Genomic DNA, 16,970 nt, shown 5'->3' on the forward strand with positions numbered 1-16,970 from the left:
CCCCTCTACTCAAATCATAGGTGAAACCTCACAAGGAGTTAAGACAAGATCTCACTATAAGAATGTTTGTGCCAACATGGCCTTTATCTCCCAAATAGAACCCAAGTCCATAAAAGAAGCTGAAAAGGATGAATTTTGGATGATTGCTATGAATGAGGAACTAAACCAATTTGAGAGAAACCAAGTATGGAGGTTAGTTCCTAGGCCTAGTGATCACCCGGTTATTGGGACTAAATGGGTGTTTAGAAACAAACTCGATGAGCATGGAGATATTCAAAGGAATAAAGCTAGATTGGTAGCCCAAGGTTACAACGAAGAGGAAGGTATCGATTATGATGAGACCTTTGCTCCGGTTGCTAGATTGGAAGCCATAAGGATGCTACTTGCATTTGCATCCCATAAAAACTTTAAGTTGTATCAAATGGATGTGAAGAGTGCATTCCTAAATGGGTATATTATGGAGGAAGTTTATGTTGAACAACCTCCCGGTTTTGAGGATTTCAAATACCCTAATCACGTATATAGGTTGGACAAAGCCTTGTATGGTCTAAAGCAAGCTCCTAGAGCTTGGTATGAGAGGCTTAGCTCCTTCCTATTAGAGAGTGGCTTTCAAATGGGCACGGTTGACAAAACCTTGTTTATTAAAAGAAAAGGAAAAGATATGCTTATTGTTCAAGTCTATGTAGATGATACAATATTTGGTGCTACCAATGATAAGATGTGTGAAGAATTCGCACAATCAATGCAAAAAGAGTTTGAGATGAGTATGATGGGAGAGCTTACCTATTTCCTAGGACTTCAAATCAAACAATGTAAAAATGGAATTTTCATCAACCAAGAGAAGTATACTAAGGAACTCCTTAAGAAATTTGGCATGGATAGCTCTCAAATCAAGCCAACTCCTATGAGCACTTCCACCAAATTAGAAAAGGATGAAAGTGGGAAACCGGTTGATGAGAAAAAGTTTAGAGGAATGATAGGAAGTCTATTATATTTGACCGCTAGTCGGCCGGATATAATGTTTAGCGTGTGCATTTGTGCTAGGTTTCAATCGGGTCCTAAAGAGTCTCATTTGAGTGCCGTTAAGAGGATATTCAAATATCTCAAAGGAACTCCTTCTTTAGGATTATGGTATGAACGATCGAATGAATTCAATCTAGTAGGATTTTCGGATGCCGACTTTGCCGGTTGTAGAATTGATAGAAAAAGCACAAGTGGCACTTGTCAATTTCTAGGAAGGTCTCTAGTGTCCTGGTTTAGCAAAAAACAAAACTCGGTAGCCTTGTCTACAACCGAAGCAGAATACATTGCGGCCGGCGCTTGTTGTGCACAAATCCTATGGATGAAGAACACTCTCATGGACTATAATCTTGCATTTAGTAATGTTCCAATCCATTGTGATAATACAAGCGCCATCAACTTGACAAAAAATCCAATTCAACATTCTAGGACTAAGCACATAGAGGTAAGGCATCATTTCTTAAGAGATCATTCTCAAAAAGGGGATATTGAAATTAAGTACATCCACACCAATGAACAATTGGCGGATATCTTCACAAAACCCCTTAATGAGGATCGATTTTGTGACCTTAGGAGTGGACTCAACATTTGGAGTCTAGATCAAATGAAAGAGTTTGCACATGAAGCATGAATAGAAGACATAATTATCTTTGTATATATAAATATCTCATATTTTGATTGTGACTACATGGTTTTTGATGATCCAACCCTAACTCTAAAAATCACTCAATTGGTACCCATAGCCCACTTCATTTCAAGGGGGAGTCGGTACCATCACCCTAAATTAAGATACTTAAAACCTTGGCCTTGCGCCATCATCAAAACCCTCGGAAAGTCATCTATGTTCATGCATTGGATCATGGTTGGTTAAGTTGCAACTCAAAATATCACATGTAACTCTGTTCTCCTCCCATTCCAAAAAAAAAAAAAAAAAAAAAAAAAAAAAATCTCGGAACTCCGAGATTTTGTCTCGGAACTCAGAGATTTCTTCCAGGCTTCTCGGAACTCCGAGAAAATTTCTCGGAACTCCGAGAATCGGACAGTAGAAAAATAAAAAATTGCGTGTGTTCTCGGAACTCCGAGAAAATTTCTCGGAACTCCGAGAATCGGACAGTAGAAAAATAAAAAAAAACGCGTGTGTTCTCGGAACTCCGAGACTATTTCTCGGAGCTCCGAGAATCGGTCCAGGAGCGTTAAATCCCCTGGATCCGGTTCATTTTTTCATTTTCTCCTCTCCCCTTTCCCTCTTCCTTCCCTTTCTTCTAAAATACTACCTCCATTTTCGTTCTTTTTCTTCCTTTTTCAACTTCCACAACCCCTTTTCCTCCTTCAAACCATTTCCTTTACCTCTCTTCTTCCTACCAACCCATTTTTCTTCTTCAAACCCTAAAAATTCTCCTTTTTTTCGTTTTTTTTTTCTTCTTCCTTTCTCCCCTTCTTCTATTTTCTTCCATTCTAGGGCTATTTCCTTGTTTTTAAACCCTTATCCGTCTCTATTTCTCTATTTTTCTCTATTTCTCTTATTCTCCTTCATTTTAGGGCTATCTCTCCACTCACATTTCTTCTCACAATACCTCCCAAAACCAAAAATCTCAACATTGGAGGCTCCTCCCAAGCTGCAGACCCTGAATACTTTCCTGAAGAAGTTCCCGAGGAAGAAGGGCCTTCTCGGAAGAAGGCAAAGGCAAAGGCTGTAGCGGCTGAGGTTGTGCCTAACTCATTTTTTACTGGGGATAAAGCCAAGAAACTCTGGGCCGACATCGGCACTAGGGGCATCCTCACCGGCAGGTACATTGATCCTCCTGTCCTTCAAAATTTCGACTTACAGGCCAAATTTGATGCCCTTCACTGGACATCCATCCTACACCTCAATGAACCAGTATACCCTCGATTGGTGCGTCTCTTCTACGCCAATCTCACAATTTCTCCTTCCTTCTTCAAAATTGAATCCAAAATCAAGAAAACAGTGATCAAACTCAACTATCACACCTTTGCCACTCTTCTTGGGATCAGCTTTGATGGCCTCACCCACTATTTCTGGCCGGAAGATGGGACCCATTCACTTGATGATATCAATCATGACACGGTCTATGGTAGGATTACGCGGAACTACCACTCTGGTATGCCCGTCCAATCCGCCGACCTCATTCCGGTAGCACGTATGCTTCACAACTTTATGTACCACATCTTCATCCCTCGTGGTGGGATGCGTGAAGCCCTCAGACCCTTAGAGGCCTATCTTATCTACAGCATTCTCGAGGGCCGCCAGCTTTGTCTGCCGTACATCATGTTTCGCTACATGTTTCAGACCCCTGGCCGCTACCGCTCTTCGTTGCCCTATGGCATGGTCCTCACCCGTGTCTTCCGTCACTTTGGCATCACCTTGGATGGTGAACTGACCATGACTCCGACTGCCCCGTTTGATGAGCAGACCTTTAACCGAATGGCTTTGAATCAAGTCGCGGTTGACGATGCTCCTGCCGCTGGAGGCGGCTACGAAGCCGATGCTCAGGCTGCACCGGCCCCGCAGCCATCACAGGATACATCTTCATACTGCACTCGCCAGGATTTGGCTCAGATGCAGGAGGCTATTGAACGATCCATGGCCTCACAATTTGCGCAGCTATCTACCCATGTTGACTCTGAGATCTCTGCTCGCTTCCAGACCATGACTACCCACGTTGATGAGCAGTGGGCCGCTTATTATCGCTACCTCTCCGGTGACCAGTGGGGCCAGGCGCCGGGCAGCTCTTCTCATCAGCCACCGCCTCCTCCGCCTCAGTAGATGGCTCGAGTTCTCTGATGCTCAGATTTCTATTTCTATTCGGTGTATCTATCTGTTTCTGTTGTGTATCGATAGTCTTTGGACTATACGCTGGTTGTATGGATCTTTTTTTTGGGATGTTTTAGGTTTATCTATATCTGTCACCATTATGCTGTGTCATGAATGCTATGTATGCTGACTGATTGTATGCACTTTTCTGTATGCCATTTCACATCCTCTATATATATCTCCTTGTTTCATTCTTTTTGCTTGCATACCATGTATTATGCCTACTCTCTTTATCGCATTTCACGTTACTTGTTCATTTGCTCTCACCTACCCTCACTCCTTTTGTTCCACCTTTTTGGTGATGACAAAAGGGGGAGAATATTTGAGCTCCCAATGCATATATTAAGGGGGAGCAAAGCTCTATGCTTAAAATGTTGCAATCAAATTTTCATCCTTAAAGTAATGCCTTAAATGTTCAATTAAATCAAACTCTTAGGGGGAGCCCAAAGTGTTTTATTCATCCCTAAAGGGGGAGCTCCTACCCTAAAACAAATTATGTTTGTCATCATCAAAAAGGGGGAGATTGTTAGCCCAAGGGTTCAACAAGTACTCCTATTGAATTGTTTTGATGATTAACAAACTAAATTTGTTTTAAAGGTTTTATACACTAATGATTTCCATTGGCAAAGTTATAATGTTCACAGTGTACCATCCTCAAGAGTGCATGACAAGGTTGAACTCAAGGTTGAACTCGAGGTTGAACTCAAGCACAAGAATGGCAAATCAACTCAAGCATCAATGGAGTTGAGTGAAGACATGTCAAAGCCTCTACAAGGTGCCAACAAGATTGAAGACCAAGTAAATTTAGAATGTAAACGGTCCTCAATGTTTAGTCTAGGTCTATGGCACAAAGGAGAGTTAAAATCAACCTAGATAGAATTTAATGGGTTTGTGAATGTTCATAGTGGTGTCTCAACATTGTTGGACCCTCATGACACTCCATTTATCTTGAAAAATCAAAGTTCCAAAAGCCCAAACAAAATCAGCAAAATATAAGGAAAATCTGCTGGCCGTAGGCTTCTCGGAGCTCCGAGCTCGGAACTCCGAGAAAATTCTCGGAACTCCGAGAATTGTTCCAGGTTCAAAAAAATTAGCCGCTCGGAGCTCCGAGCCCGGAGTCCGAGACGACCGTTGGGGTGCGAATATTTTGTCTTTTTTTGTCCCCTCTATTTATATGAACCTAGGGACTCTTGGGTTTTCTACCCAAGGACATTACAAAGATTTCAAGAGCACAAAAAGCCATTTGTTCTCCTTCTCTTGAAGATCTTCACTCTCCATCTCTCTCTTGTGCCATTTACCTTAGATTATTCTTGAGAGACCTTAGGACCTTCACTTGTTCAATCTTGTTCTTGTGAGAGTGAGTGAGCTTTACCTTAAATTAGCCTATCTAGAGGCAAGCAAGCTTTTTCATTTCATCTTCTTTGTATTTGGCACAAAGGGCGCCGTAGAAGACCCTTGGAGCGTAGAGCTCGATTTGTACAAGGCGGAAGGAACGCCGTATTTAAGTTCCTTGGAGAAGATAGTGGAATCCTCAAGGAGAGTAACTTGAGAAGAGTGGAGTAGGTCTTGAGATAAGACCGAACCACTATAAAAATCTTGGTGTCAAAGCTTCTTTGCCTCTTCACCTCTTCTTGTGTGGTAAGTTTTCACTATTGCTTTGAATACTATTTTTGATTTACTATTCAATCTAAAACTAGTGCAATCTAAGTTTTCAAAATTCTTAAAATTTGAAAAGAAACCCAATTCACCCCCTCTTGGGTTGCTAAGTGGAATTTCAGGGTGTATCTTAGATATCAATTTGGATAGACTTCTTTCCATTTAAAATTCTCTGACCTATTGGGATAGGCCACCTAGGTGGTATTTTTAGGAACCGAGATTTCTATAGCTAGCTGTAGAGAGAGAAGTTTTAGGAAACTTTTTGGGTATTAAGGAAGTCGTGGATGTGTGTCTAAGAAGTTTTAGGAGTTAGTTTAGGAAAGAGAGTTTGGTTTCTTTTCATTGTATTTGGACAGTTGGGATTAAGAAGGGGGTCTGGGAAAAGAAAGAAAGGTAAAACGGGATACAGAGGGATGCCACATGGTGCACTCACAGAGTGCAGGATTCTGTTTTACTTATATATTATTAGATTTTAAAAATTAAATTATTCTTGAAGCCTTTTATACACCTCCTTTTCTATCCATCTCACACTTTCTGCTTTCTATTATCCATCTTTTATTTCAGTCAAACAGAAAAAGCGGGTGGGTCTTGGCATTAGCAAATGGAAAAAACCACAGAAATACCAAGGGCGATACATTTTCAGTAAATATGGTATAAAATATGGAGATATAAGAAACTCATGGGTTTCAATGAGAGAGGAGAAAAAACGGATGAAAATGATGTTCTTGAGATGGATTTCCCTAGAGAAGCATAGAAATCACTGGAAAATAGAGTTATTGTTGATGGGATTTTGTTACGAAACTAAATCGGTTCGTAACGGATTTGATCTTCTCAGAGGGAAGATCAGCCTCTTGACCCAATTATAGGGAAGGGTCGTTCCTCCTTTCCGTGAAAACACAATTTCTGGGATAAATTCTACGTGCATATTTTATTGATGAACCACTTTAAAGACAAGAAAAGAGCCACAAAACAGCTACTCAAGAGCAGATAGCTTATCTTCGCTGCCCCTTGAAAAATTATGCGGCCCCACATGATTTTGATGATCCAAAGCATTCATTTGAAAGGCCCTTACATAGATAGGGTGTGCACAAAAAAAAATCATCTGCATAGGATCATCCTAACCCTTCCATTTGTGGAGGATAAAAATGGGCAGATTTGTGGAGGTTTAAATCTGTCCATTTTAACCTCCACAAATGGAAGGGTTAGGATGATCTTTTGGAGCTGATTTTTTGTGCACACCCTATCTATCTTTGGACCATCCAATGAATGCTTGGATCATCCAAAAAATGTGGGCCCACATGATTTTTATAGTGGGGCACCGCAGATAAGCTATGTGTGCTTGAGCGCAGAAACAATTTTCCCTATATATATGAGGAAAAAGGATCGTACACTCGAGCGGACCAAGCTTATGGTACGCTCGAGTGCCCAATCACATATGGGCCCACTTTGTTAGGATGATCCAAAGCGTTCATTTGAAAGGCCCTATCATAGATAGGGTGTGTACCAAAAATCAGCTCCATAGGATCATCCTAACCCATCCATTTATGGAGGGCAAAATGGACAGACCACAAATCTGCCAATTTTTGCCATCCACTTTTGGAGGGGTTAGAATGATTCAAGGAGCTGATTTTTGGTACACACCCTATCTATGATAGGGCCATGCAAATGAATGCTTTGGATCACCACAAAAAATGTGGGACCCATGTGATTGGGGCACTCGAGCGTACCATAAGCTTGGTACGCTCGAGCGTACAATCCTTTTCCTCATATATATATATATATATAGAGGAAAGTGTTTCTAGTCCGGCCGACTAGAGATCATTCTCTAGTCCGCCACCCAAAAGCCTTGGGAGGCCTGGAAAGCCTCAAAACCAGTCGTTATATATTGTAAATGAGACATATGGTCCCTTGAACTCACTTGATAAGACTACATCTTGAAGCACATCGGTGATTTGAGCCATTGGCTTCAGGTGCTAGAGTGAAAACACTAGGATGATTGGATCACCCTTGTGCAGACCCTTTGAGGTACAAAAATATCCCATTTGTCCCTTCATGTCCCGTAAAAAATAAGCTGATGAACCAGCATATTCTGTTACACCATTTTAGACTAAGGGCAATGGTTATTCTTGTAGTTCTTATTGGTGAAGTCTGTTTATTGGTTTATGCAAAGCATTCATTTGATGGGCCCTGACATAGAGACGGTGTCCACAAGAAATTAGCTTCATAGGATCATCCCAACCCTATGATTTGTGGAGCTTAAAATTGACGGCTATAAACCGCCACAAATCTGTCCATTTTTTAACTCCACAAATCGAAGGGTTAAGAAGATCCTATGAAGCTGAATTTTTGTGGACATCCTATCTATGATGAGGCCTATCAAATGAATGCTTTAGATCACCACAAAATATGTGTGACCCATGTGTTTTTGGGTGGCGGACTAGAGAATGATCTCTAGTCGGCCAGACTAGAAACACTTTCCTTATATATATATATATATATATATATATATATATATATATATTTGGGTGTTTTGGAATAGGGGAATAGTTTCAAAACTCCCCCACGTCGACTCCCTTTTACCGTGGCCGCGTTCCACATTTTGTCCTACAAAGTCAATAAAAAATCCTTTGACGCTCGAGCTTCGAGTTATGACGGCGTCAACCGAGTACTCATCCGCATCAATCGAATACTCAACCACGCCATGCCGAGTCGACTAGGATTTTCTTAGGCCACATTTTAACCCGCATCCACATTTTGAAACACTGGAATAAGGCACCACAATTACACAAGGATGGGCATACATAGGACCAAGCAAAATAAACCAATAAACAGACTTCACCAATAAGAACTACAAGAATAACCATTGCCCTTAGTCTAAAATGGTGTAACAGAATATGCTGGTTCATCAGCTTATTTTTTACGGGACATGAAGGGACAAATGGGATATTTTTGTACCTCAAAGGGTCTGCACAAGGGTGCTCCAATCTTCCTAGTGTTTTCACTCTATCACCTGAAGCCAATGGCTCAAATCACCAATGTGCTTCAAGATGTAGTTCTTATCAAGTGAGTTCAAGGGACCATATGTCTCATTTACAATATATAACGACTGGTTTTGAGGCTTTCCAGGCCTCCCAAGGTAATGGTTCACCCCTATCTGAATCATACACATGCATGTGTATGGCGATTGGAACCAGTCAAGCGGTGGATCCAACCATGGAATGTCCACGAGCCGCAATAAAATATCAGATGATTCTAACCATTTGATAGTGACCCAGAAATGCGTGGCTAAAACAAAAAAAGAGGCTCATTGATTGAACAGTTGGTCTGAATTTTAACCCATGGCCTAGCAAATGGATGGTTTGGATCATCCTATTCAGTGGGTCGTACAGTATTTTTGAAAAATACGGGTGTACACGGCCACACGTAATAAAAAAATCTGGTTATATAACTTATAATCTGTGGCATGTTATGAAAAAGGTTTGAAAGGATGAACTCCACGAACTAAACAAACATTCCAGCTGACAAGCTTCGTGAATTCAAAGCCAAATGAGATATTTACCTGTGTCTCAAGATCCTTGCTATTCAGCCTCTTGCTATAAGCACTAATGAAATTACCCCTCTCATTTTCTGGAATGAGATCTCTAAAGGGCTCCCAAGCTGAAAATTGAAAAGAACGATTCAAAGTCAAACGGTGCAAATTACTTGAAAGCAATTCTACCTCTCTAATCATAAAAGTTTAATGGTTATTAAAAATGAATAAATCAGAAAAGAAACAGCCTTACAAGTCACAAATCACATGGTTGCAAGGCGGAAAAACTAGCACTCTTCAACCAATATTCGGTCATTCAGATTCAAATTTTACTATGATTTAGCACTTGTTACTATTAAGACACTGAAAAAACACTCGTGTAGCACCACATGTGGATCTCAGAAAGAAGGGTGGAAGAACTTTTTTCAATAATAATCAAATAATGCAGTAGAACCAGAGAGGATTCAAGGACATGACTGAGGCGGCCATGAAACAACAGAACCAACAATAGTGCAGCAACATAAAGAAATAAAAAGACACGCTAGAGTGGGTCATGATGCCCCATAACCAAGGTTTTAAATTTCAGCCGAAATACCGAAATTTTGGCGGCTGGGACCAAAACCGAAACCACATGAAACCGAAATTTCGGCCAGAGTCCCAAATGTCGGCTGAAATTTTGGGAAATTGTAATTTTTTAAATTTTTTTCCAAAATTTCGGCAGAAATTACCAAACACAACGTTGAAATTTGCATTTTTTTCCAGTTTCAACTCTGTCTGAAACTGAAACCAAAACCAAAATTTAAAACCTTGCCCACAACAAGCAACTCACGTCAAACCCCACTCGCTCCTTAGATAAAGAGTGCCACATCATTGGAAGCTTCACTATGAGCTCCACTATGCAGAAAAGAAATCTCCAAGGGCTCGCAAATATCTCCTCTAATGGGTCAGCCAGTCTCTACATCTTTAAAGCTTGGGATGCCCAACTAATTACGTCCGATGAATCAACCTTCACCACAGCCTACTTCTCGAGGCAGCCATTTCCGAACCTTGAAGAAGGGTGAGAATCTCAGCTTTGATGGACCAGAAAATGCAGATCTGAATATACCTGAATGGTCTCTAATCACTCCAATACCAACAGGTCAAGGGCTGCTAATAGATGAGCTATCGAAATTAATCTCGAGGTAATCAATTACAAGAGGCTGCCAAGAGTGAATTGCTTGATATGCGGAATCTTGCTGGACTTAATCTCGATCCAGCACTTCTAAAATCATTGCGCATAATGTCTCTAAACTCCTTTGTCACAAAAGCCCAATAGCTGATGACCTTGACAATTTTCTCCTCGACCACCACAATGCATCTCTTTTTTTTCATGAAAAATCATGTTGTTGCACTCTTTCTATATCGCGACATGGCTAGGAGGACGAGTTCCATTAGATTCTTTCTTCCTGTCAAGCAGGGCGGAGGCAGCAATTTACACTTGCGTGTGTGTGTGTGTGTGGGGGGGGGGGGGGGGGGGGGGGGGTGTGCTATATGTCCCTCCGCGCCTGTCAAGCTTCAATGCACACCACCACGAACAAGGAATCTACCACCTAACTCTAAGATGGAAAAAATATGACTCCAAAGCTTGTTAGCAGATGGGCATGGTGAAAGCCAATCTCTTTTGCATCTTCGCATGCGACATTTATTAGGGATGCACCATTCACAATGGTCCACTGTCAAATTTTTGTCCAAACCTGGAATCCAACATAAAGAAACAATTTCAGGAGGACATAGAAGCCAAAATCTATTGGTAGTTATAATTGATGCACCACTCTATGACCCTATAAAAAGACTTCAAAAAGTAAACCACGTTCAGACTTCCTTTCCACATCCACTAATTCTAGCACTCCTTGCGGACATACAAGCTTTCAAGGTTTGACAGAAACCTAATATAAACACTAACCCCCCAACATCTTCTAAAGCTCGTAATGAATCTTAGCTCTTTCCTCACTCTAGACCATGACCTGATTAACCTGAAAAACTTCTCTTTGATCACTGCCACACTACTCCTTTTTGTCGGAAAAAAATCCAACCATTGCTTTTTTCTAAGATCTCCAACCATTTGGGTAAGAGGCTCGAGTTTTATAGGCATCTTCCCCTCAAGGGGAGGGAATAAGTTGTTCGGGCATCAATGAATAACTCCAACGAACCAGGAATCAACCGGCTAACTTTGCTGATAGAAAAGCTATGATTGAAGAGTTTGGTAGCAAATAGATGCAAAAGCAGGTGGAGCACAATCTCCTCTGCATCCATGATGGACAAGATGGCCCATCATCAAAATCTCATCCAAAGTTGCAAGCCAATAAAAAGTAACAACTTTGAAAGGACCCAGGATAGACAGAAATCTATTCACAGGCGCATTGCAACCTCTCTTGGACCCTGTACAAAGACTTAAGAGAGAAAACCTCATCTAGACTTGCTCTCGACACCTGCTAGTCCTTAACCCCCACTAAGTACGGGCATACAAGATTTTCAGGGTCCGCAACAACCTAATACACACTAGCCTCCAACTTTTGTATTTTTACTTTATATGGGAAAATTGAGGACCAAACAACCGTATTACTTCTCTCTAGATATTTTTGAACAAGGACCATTGTATTCCTAGCAATTGAAAAAAAAAAGGACACAAAAACAAAATTTAGTGACACACGCCACAAAAAAAAGGACAAAAAAAAACTTTAGGGACACATGCAACACCACAGATCCTCCTCCAAAAAACGGACCCAACCACCCACACGAACGCAATAACAAAGAACTGAATTAGAAGACTCAAGCACCTCATACCGTCCAAGCCCAAGATCTGATCAATCTAGATGCATCCTTAGACATCCAATCTCCAAACCTAAACATATATTTTCTTATTATTACTAACTTCCACAAATTTTATTTTTTTTTTGAATGAATTTCCACAGTTCTTTCGCACCTTCAAAACTCCATAACCACTTTACAAGCAAGCAGAGAAAACAGGAAAACCGAAACATGGCGACTCTGATTCGATTGTCCAGAAAAGCCCTAACCCTAAGAAACACCCTTCCTTCTTCATCTCTTCCCTTAGATCATCGTCTCTCCACCGATCTGAAATCCACAGAAACATCAACAGCAACAGCGTCCGGTCACATGAGATGGGATTACAGAGGCCAGAGGAAGATAATCCCCTTGCGGCAAAGGCTCTCTAAAGTCACCGTCGACGCCTACATCGCCCTGAACACCGGGCTCGCACGGCAGGTCACCGTCAACGATGGAGCTTCCATCTGGAGTGGATCCGTTCTCCATGGGGATCTCTACAAGATCACCGTCGGATTCTGCTCAAATGTACAGGAGCGCTGCATTCTCCATGTTCCGTGGTCGTCGCCGACAGGACTCCTAGCAAAGACATCCATAGAAAGGTTTGTGATGATTGGAGCTTACAGACTCTTGCTGTCTTGCATGATCGAAGTCTTGGAGATGTATTGAGGAGTTTTGAGGAGAGCTTTAGAGCATAGTTTCAAAACTCACCTACGTTATCGTCGACTCCCTTTAACCTTGGCATGGTTCTTGTTCGAGTTCGTGTTTTTCCTTGCAAAGTCAATCAAAACTCATTTGACTCTCCCGAGTTATGACAGCCATTTGACTCTCCCGAGTTATGACAGCGTAAACCGAGTACTCTACTGCGTCAACCAAGTATTCCACCGCATCATGCTGAGTCGACTAGGATTTGCTTCGGCCTCAATTTGACCTGCATCTGCGTTTTGAAACAAAACTTTCGAGCTCTTGGATAGGAGGTCTTCCCTCCATGGATGTAGAATCAGAATTACTTTGACGTAAGTTGATAAGTTTCCATTGTTATACTTTCTAGTGAATGTATTCATTCCTATTTTCATCCAAAAATTACGCTCTGAATTCTGTTAAATCCTACAATTCTGTTGCATTAAGATCCGTCCGTTGTCTACTTGTCTTTCATCCTGTAAATCAATTTGATTCTTCCATTGATTGTGAGAAGATCTTCAAATTCACTACGTTAGAAGTATTTAATTTCCTTCAAATTTATCGTCGTCCATAAAAATTTCAGTCCAAATATGCTGCTATTTAAATATTTTTCTTATAGATCTGGTTGTGTTCCATTGCGAGCCTTGGCGCAACAGTAAGGTTGCTCCATCGTGGCCTGGTGGTCACGGGCTTGGGTCACGGAAACAGCCTCACTGCAAAGCAGGGATAAGGCTGCGTACATCTAGCCCTCTCCAGACCCCGCAATGGTGGGAGCCTCGTGCACTGGGCCGCCCTTTAGATCTGGTGGTGTTCCAGACAAAACTCAAAAGGGCGGCCTAGTGCACGAGGCTCCCACCATTGCGGGGTCTGGGGAGGGCTAGATGTACACAGCCTTACCCCTGATTTTAGATTAAAAAAAAGGGCTAGATGTTCCAGACAAAACTCAGTTAGCTCAAAAACCTTTAGTTTCAAAGTAAGAACTAGTTCAGATTGATCTGCTCTTAGATCTGGTTATCAAATTTGGAACAAATCTGCACATCTCCTAGATGCATTTCAGCTCAAGAACTGGACTGAGAACCCAAGTACTCAAGTTTACAGTTCAAGACTTGAAAAGTACTGAATTCCATGAATGTTGCTGTAAACCGATACTTCATGAAACTCAGTTTTCAACTCCGAACTGCCACAGCCATGAGCCAAGTCTGCTGCACCTAAATCTGTTTTCCAATGAAAACTTGAATCAACTAGAATCAAAACCAGATAGCTCTGAATCATAATTGCCAGAGTGGGAAGTGAGTGTGAGAAGCAATGAGGGAAGTGAAAGCAGGAAGTGAGGGGTTTAAAAAAGAGAAAAAGAGGGAAGCGAAAATCTCTAAACAAAGTAATAGGTTAGGGAGGAAGGATTAATATAGATAAGGTCCCAAAGTAGAAAAGAAGACTCGGCAACTATTAGAATTATAAATTTTAGGAATTTACAGTTTCACATGTTTTGTACATGGATATTTAATGTTAATTTTTTGAAGAGAGAGAGAGAGAGAGCCACATAATTATCATTTGAAACTTAAAAATGAGTTTTCAAGTTTTAAATGCACTGTTTTTTAAATCTGCTCTTTCAGCACTATCAGAAGGAGAAAATATACGAAGAAACAATCACCTAAATACGAAGAGTACTCTTAATTAAGAGGTAATACGTAGGAAGTGTCTAGAAAGCGTGCTTCCCCTAAATTTGGGAAGCAAGAAGAACTTAGCTTCCGAACCGAGCTTCCCTTCCAAGTAGGAAGTTTCCGGTAACTATGTTCTGAACTAAAGGAGAATTGCGATCAAAGTGTCCTAAATCTAAACTTAAGTCGGATGAACTTCCCTAAAACCAGAGCCAAAACAAGTTGTACTTCTAGTTTCAATAAGAAAAAGTGAGCAACTGCCATCTATAACATGAATCTAGTGTCAGCTCCTATCTGCTCAAAACTGTGAACCAGTCCAATGCATTTTCTTCCAAACTGAAACCAGTTTTCTGTCAAGATCTAAAACCTGCAACAAAACATTTGGCTTTAGCTCTGTTCTGAGATCTTTCATGAGCTGCAACTCTCTTGCACAATAAATCTAAGGCCCTGTTCGTTTGGGATTATGACAACCGATTGTGACCCCCCAATCCGATTATTGGACTCAAAATTGCATTAATTTTGAGTCCAATAATCGGATTGGGGGTGACAATCGGTAGCCACAATCTCAAACGAACAGGGCCTAATCGAAACATTCGAACCCAATTCAGTTTTTACTACAGCTCAGAAGTAAATGAGCTGAACAAAAAAATGGGCAGCAGAGTTTCAGTTCATTCATATGATGAACTTAGCAAAACGAAATTGAAAGTTGAAGAGACCAGGAAATTCAGTTAAATTGTGAACTGCCAGGACCAATCCAGAGCTGTTCTGAACCAAATCCAATTTCTGTCGGATCATCTCTTACTGGAACCAGCTTGTAAGTTCTGAGCTGAAATCCTACAGTTCTTGCAGCATTCAGATCCAAACAACAAACTAGAACTTAAATAGTTTCAGTTTGATACCATAAATGAACCAGTAAGTGGATTGTTCTGTCCAAATTCCATCAAACTGGTTATAACTTATAACCGAACCAGTTCTGTTACACCTGCAAGGTTTCATCACAGACCTGTTAGAACTGAGCTGCAACATGTAAATCCTATTTGACTTCAACCTTGTTTTGAACAAGTTGTCAGTCATTTCAGTCGGTGAAGTCTTTTGAATTGAAACTGTTATCAACAAAAAAAACAGTCCAGTGATGTTTTGCACCAAATTCGTATGCAGCAGTTCGATTACAGTTCAATCCTGTAGATTACAGTCGCAGTTCGCACTACAAACTATTACAAATTCCGCCTTTGAGTTTGTTGCTCCTTGATTGTTGAGAATACCAGTCACAGATAGAACTTGAGTTCTGCTTCTGCTCCACATCACCATGCCAACTGAATTTAAATAAAATCAATGAGCTTTTCAAATTTTCTACCTTTTTATCAATTTAATTTTGTTGGGATAGAGACATGTCCACAAAAAAATTTGTTTGAGACAAGACCAACAGGATCATACAGTTTTCGTTAATGAGAACAATCATATTGTGCCAAATACGTGACACAGGCGTTAGGTGGTTAGGACAATTGACCTAACGGCCCATCACTAAGTGACCAAATGGGTTAGGTGATCTATGAGGCAGCGTTTGCAATTGTGGAGCTGAGTGATAGGGATTGCTTGGCATCGATGAGGGCATAAGCATTATCAGGTAGGGGAGTGTCACATGGAAATCAATTGGCTTCTTGTGATAAGGGCACCAGTGTGTCATGGCTCATTGGAGAGCCATGCTTGGCCCAAGGATGGGTGTATTGTGTAAGCCCGCTGGCAAGTTGCAGAGGCATAGGAGGCCCTTGGTTCAGGACCAAGGCGGGCTTGGTAAGGTGCTTGCGTGGGCTGGGGATGCTATTGGTAATATGAGAATTTAGTATCCTGTCACGCCTTCAAAAGTATGATTCCACAGCACGTTTGGTGGGTATTCTCGGATAAGATCAGCGAATGCATCAACCCCTTATGCCCAAATGGCGGGAAGGAACCTTGGAGGTGGATGAGGGGCCTAATGTGTAACCAGCCTTATTGGAGGCATGGCAGGGAACCATGAAGGTCATCTGAGGTACCCTAAGGGAGCTTTGGGTGCAGGCATATTGGTCCATGGTGTAGGATTGTACTTTAAATGACCAAGCAAGAGGGCTGAGAGGAGTAGGGTATGGCACTGCTGTGCCTCTTGTCATGGGCTCTAGCTATCTATGTAGAGCGTGTGGACTTGCGCTACAGTCTCGCACATCGGCCCTCGTGCAGCTATGTACCTTGAACGTCAGAGTCAGAGGCTTCACAGAGTGGAGTGTGGCAGGACCTTGCCTCGCCTCCAATTGGCTTTAGCTATCATGCGGGACCTTCGGTCCTACAGATTGATTCATGATATGGGTCTGTGCCTTGAACAACTAGGTTGCAATACTTGCAGGATTCATGTGTGGCATGGAGGTGCCTTGCAATTGGACGAATTTGCACAAGCCTTGAGGCCTTTGTGTTTAGATGGATCATGATGCTGGAAGGTCACGAGATGTCAGCTTAAATTTGTGCACGATGATGGTGACCTACTGGCACCAGAGTGCTCAAACGGTTCATAGTTCGTGAGTATTTAGAGAAGGCAAAAGGGGTGCCATTTAAGTAGGGCCTCCACGGCCTTGCACTGGAGAAGACTGGCCTAAGCATATTCTATGTGGTGGTGCCACATGGGATTGTCGCAAAGGACAAACTGAAGTCCCATGACACATTACTTGAGAAACTTTAAACAGATTCCATTTTCATCACCCATGATCAAGGGGCTAAAATCATTCAATGCTGGTGAAACCAATGG

The 16,970-nt window shown here is 41.5% G+C and overlaps 1 protein-coding gene across 2 annotated transcripts in view; it reads right to left on the minus strand.

Annotated features, from left to right (window-relative positions):
- LOC143849947 (proline iminopeptidase-like) overlaps nucleotides 1-16,970 on the minus strand; it is an 83,378-nt gene that overhangs the window by 50,398 nt on the left and 16,010 nt on the right. For both annotated transcript variants that reach the window (XM_077359260.1, XM_077359259.1), the window contains exon 7: nucleotides 9,069-9,166. In XM_077359260.1, the coding sequence (XP_077215375.1) occupies nucleotides 9,069-9,166 (98 nt within the window). The remainder of the gene's footprint in view (nucleotides 1-9,068; nucleotides 9,167-16,970) is intronic.

The sequence above is a fragment of the Tasmannia lanceolata genome, unplaced genomic scaffold (assembly GCF_043159265.1).
Source record: "Tasmannia lanceolata isolate RefF3 unplaced genomic scaffold, GAP_Taslan_0.1 ptg000018l, whole genome shotgun sequence".
Lineage (NCBI taxonomy): Eukaryota > Viridiplantae > Streptophyta > Magnoliopsida > Canellales > Winteraceae > Tasmannia > Tasmannia lanceolata.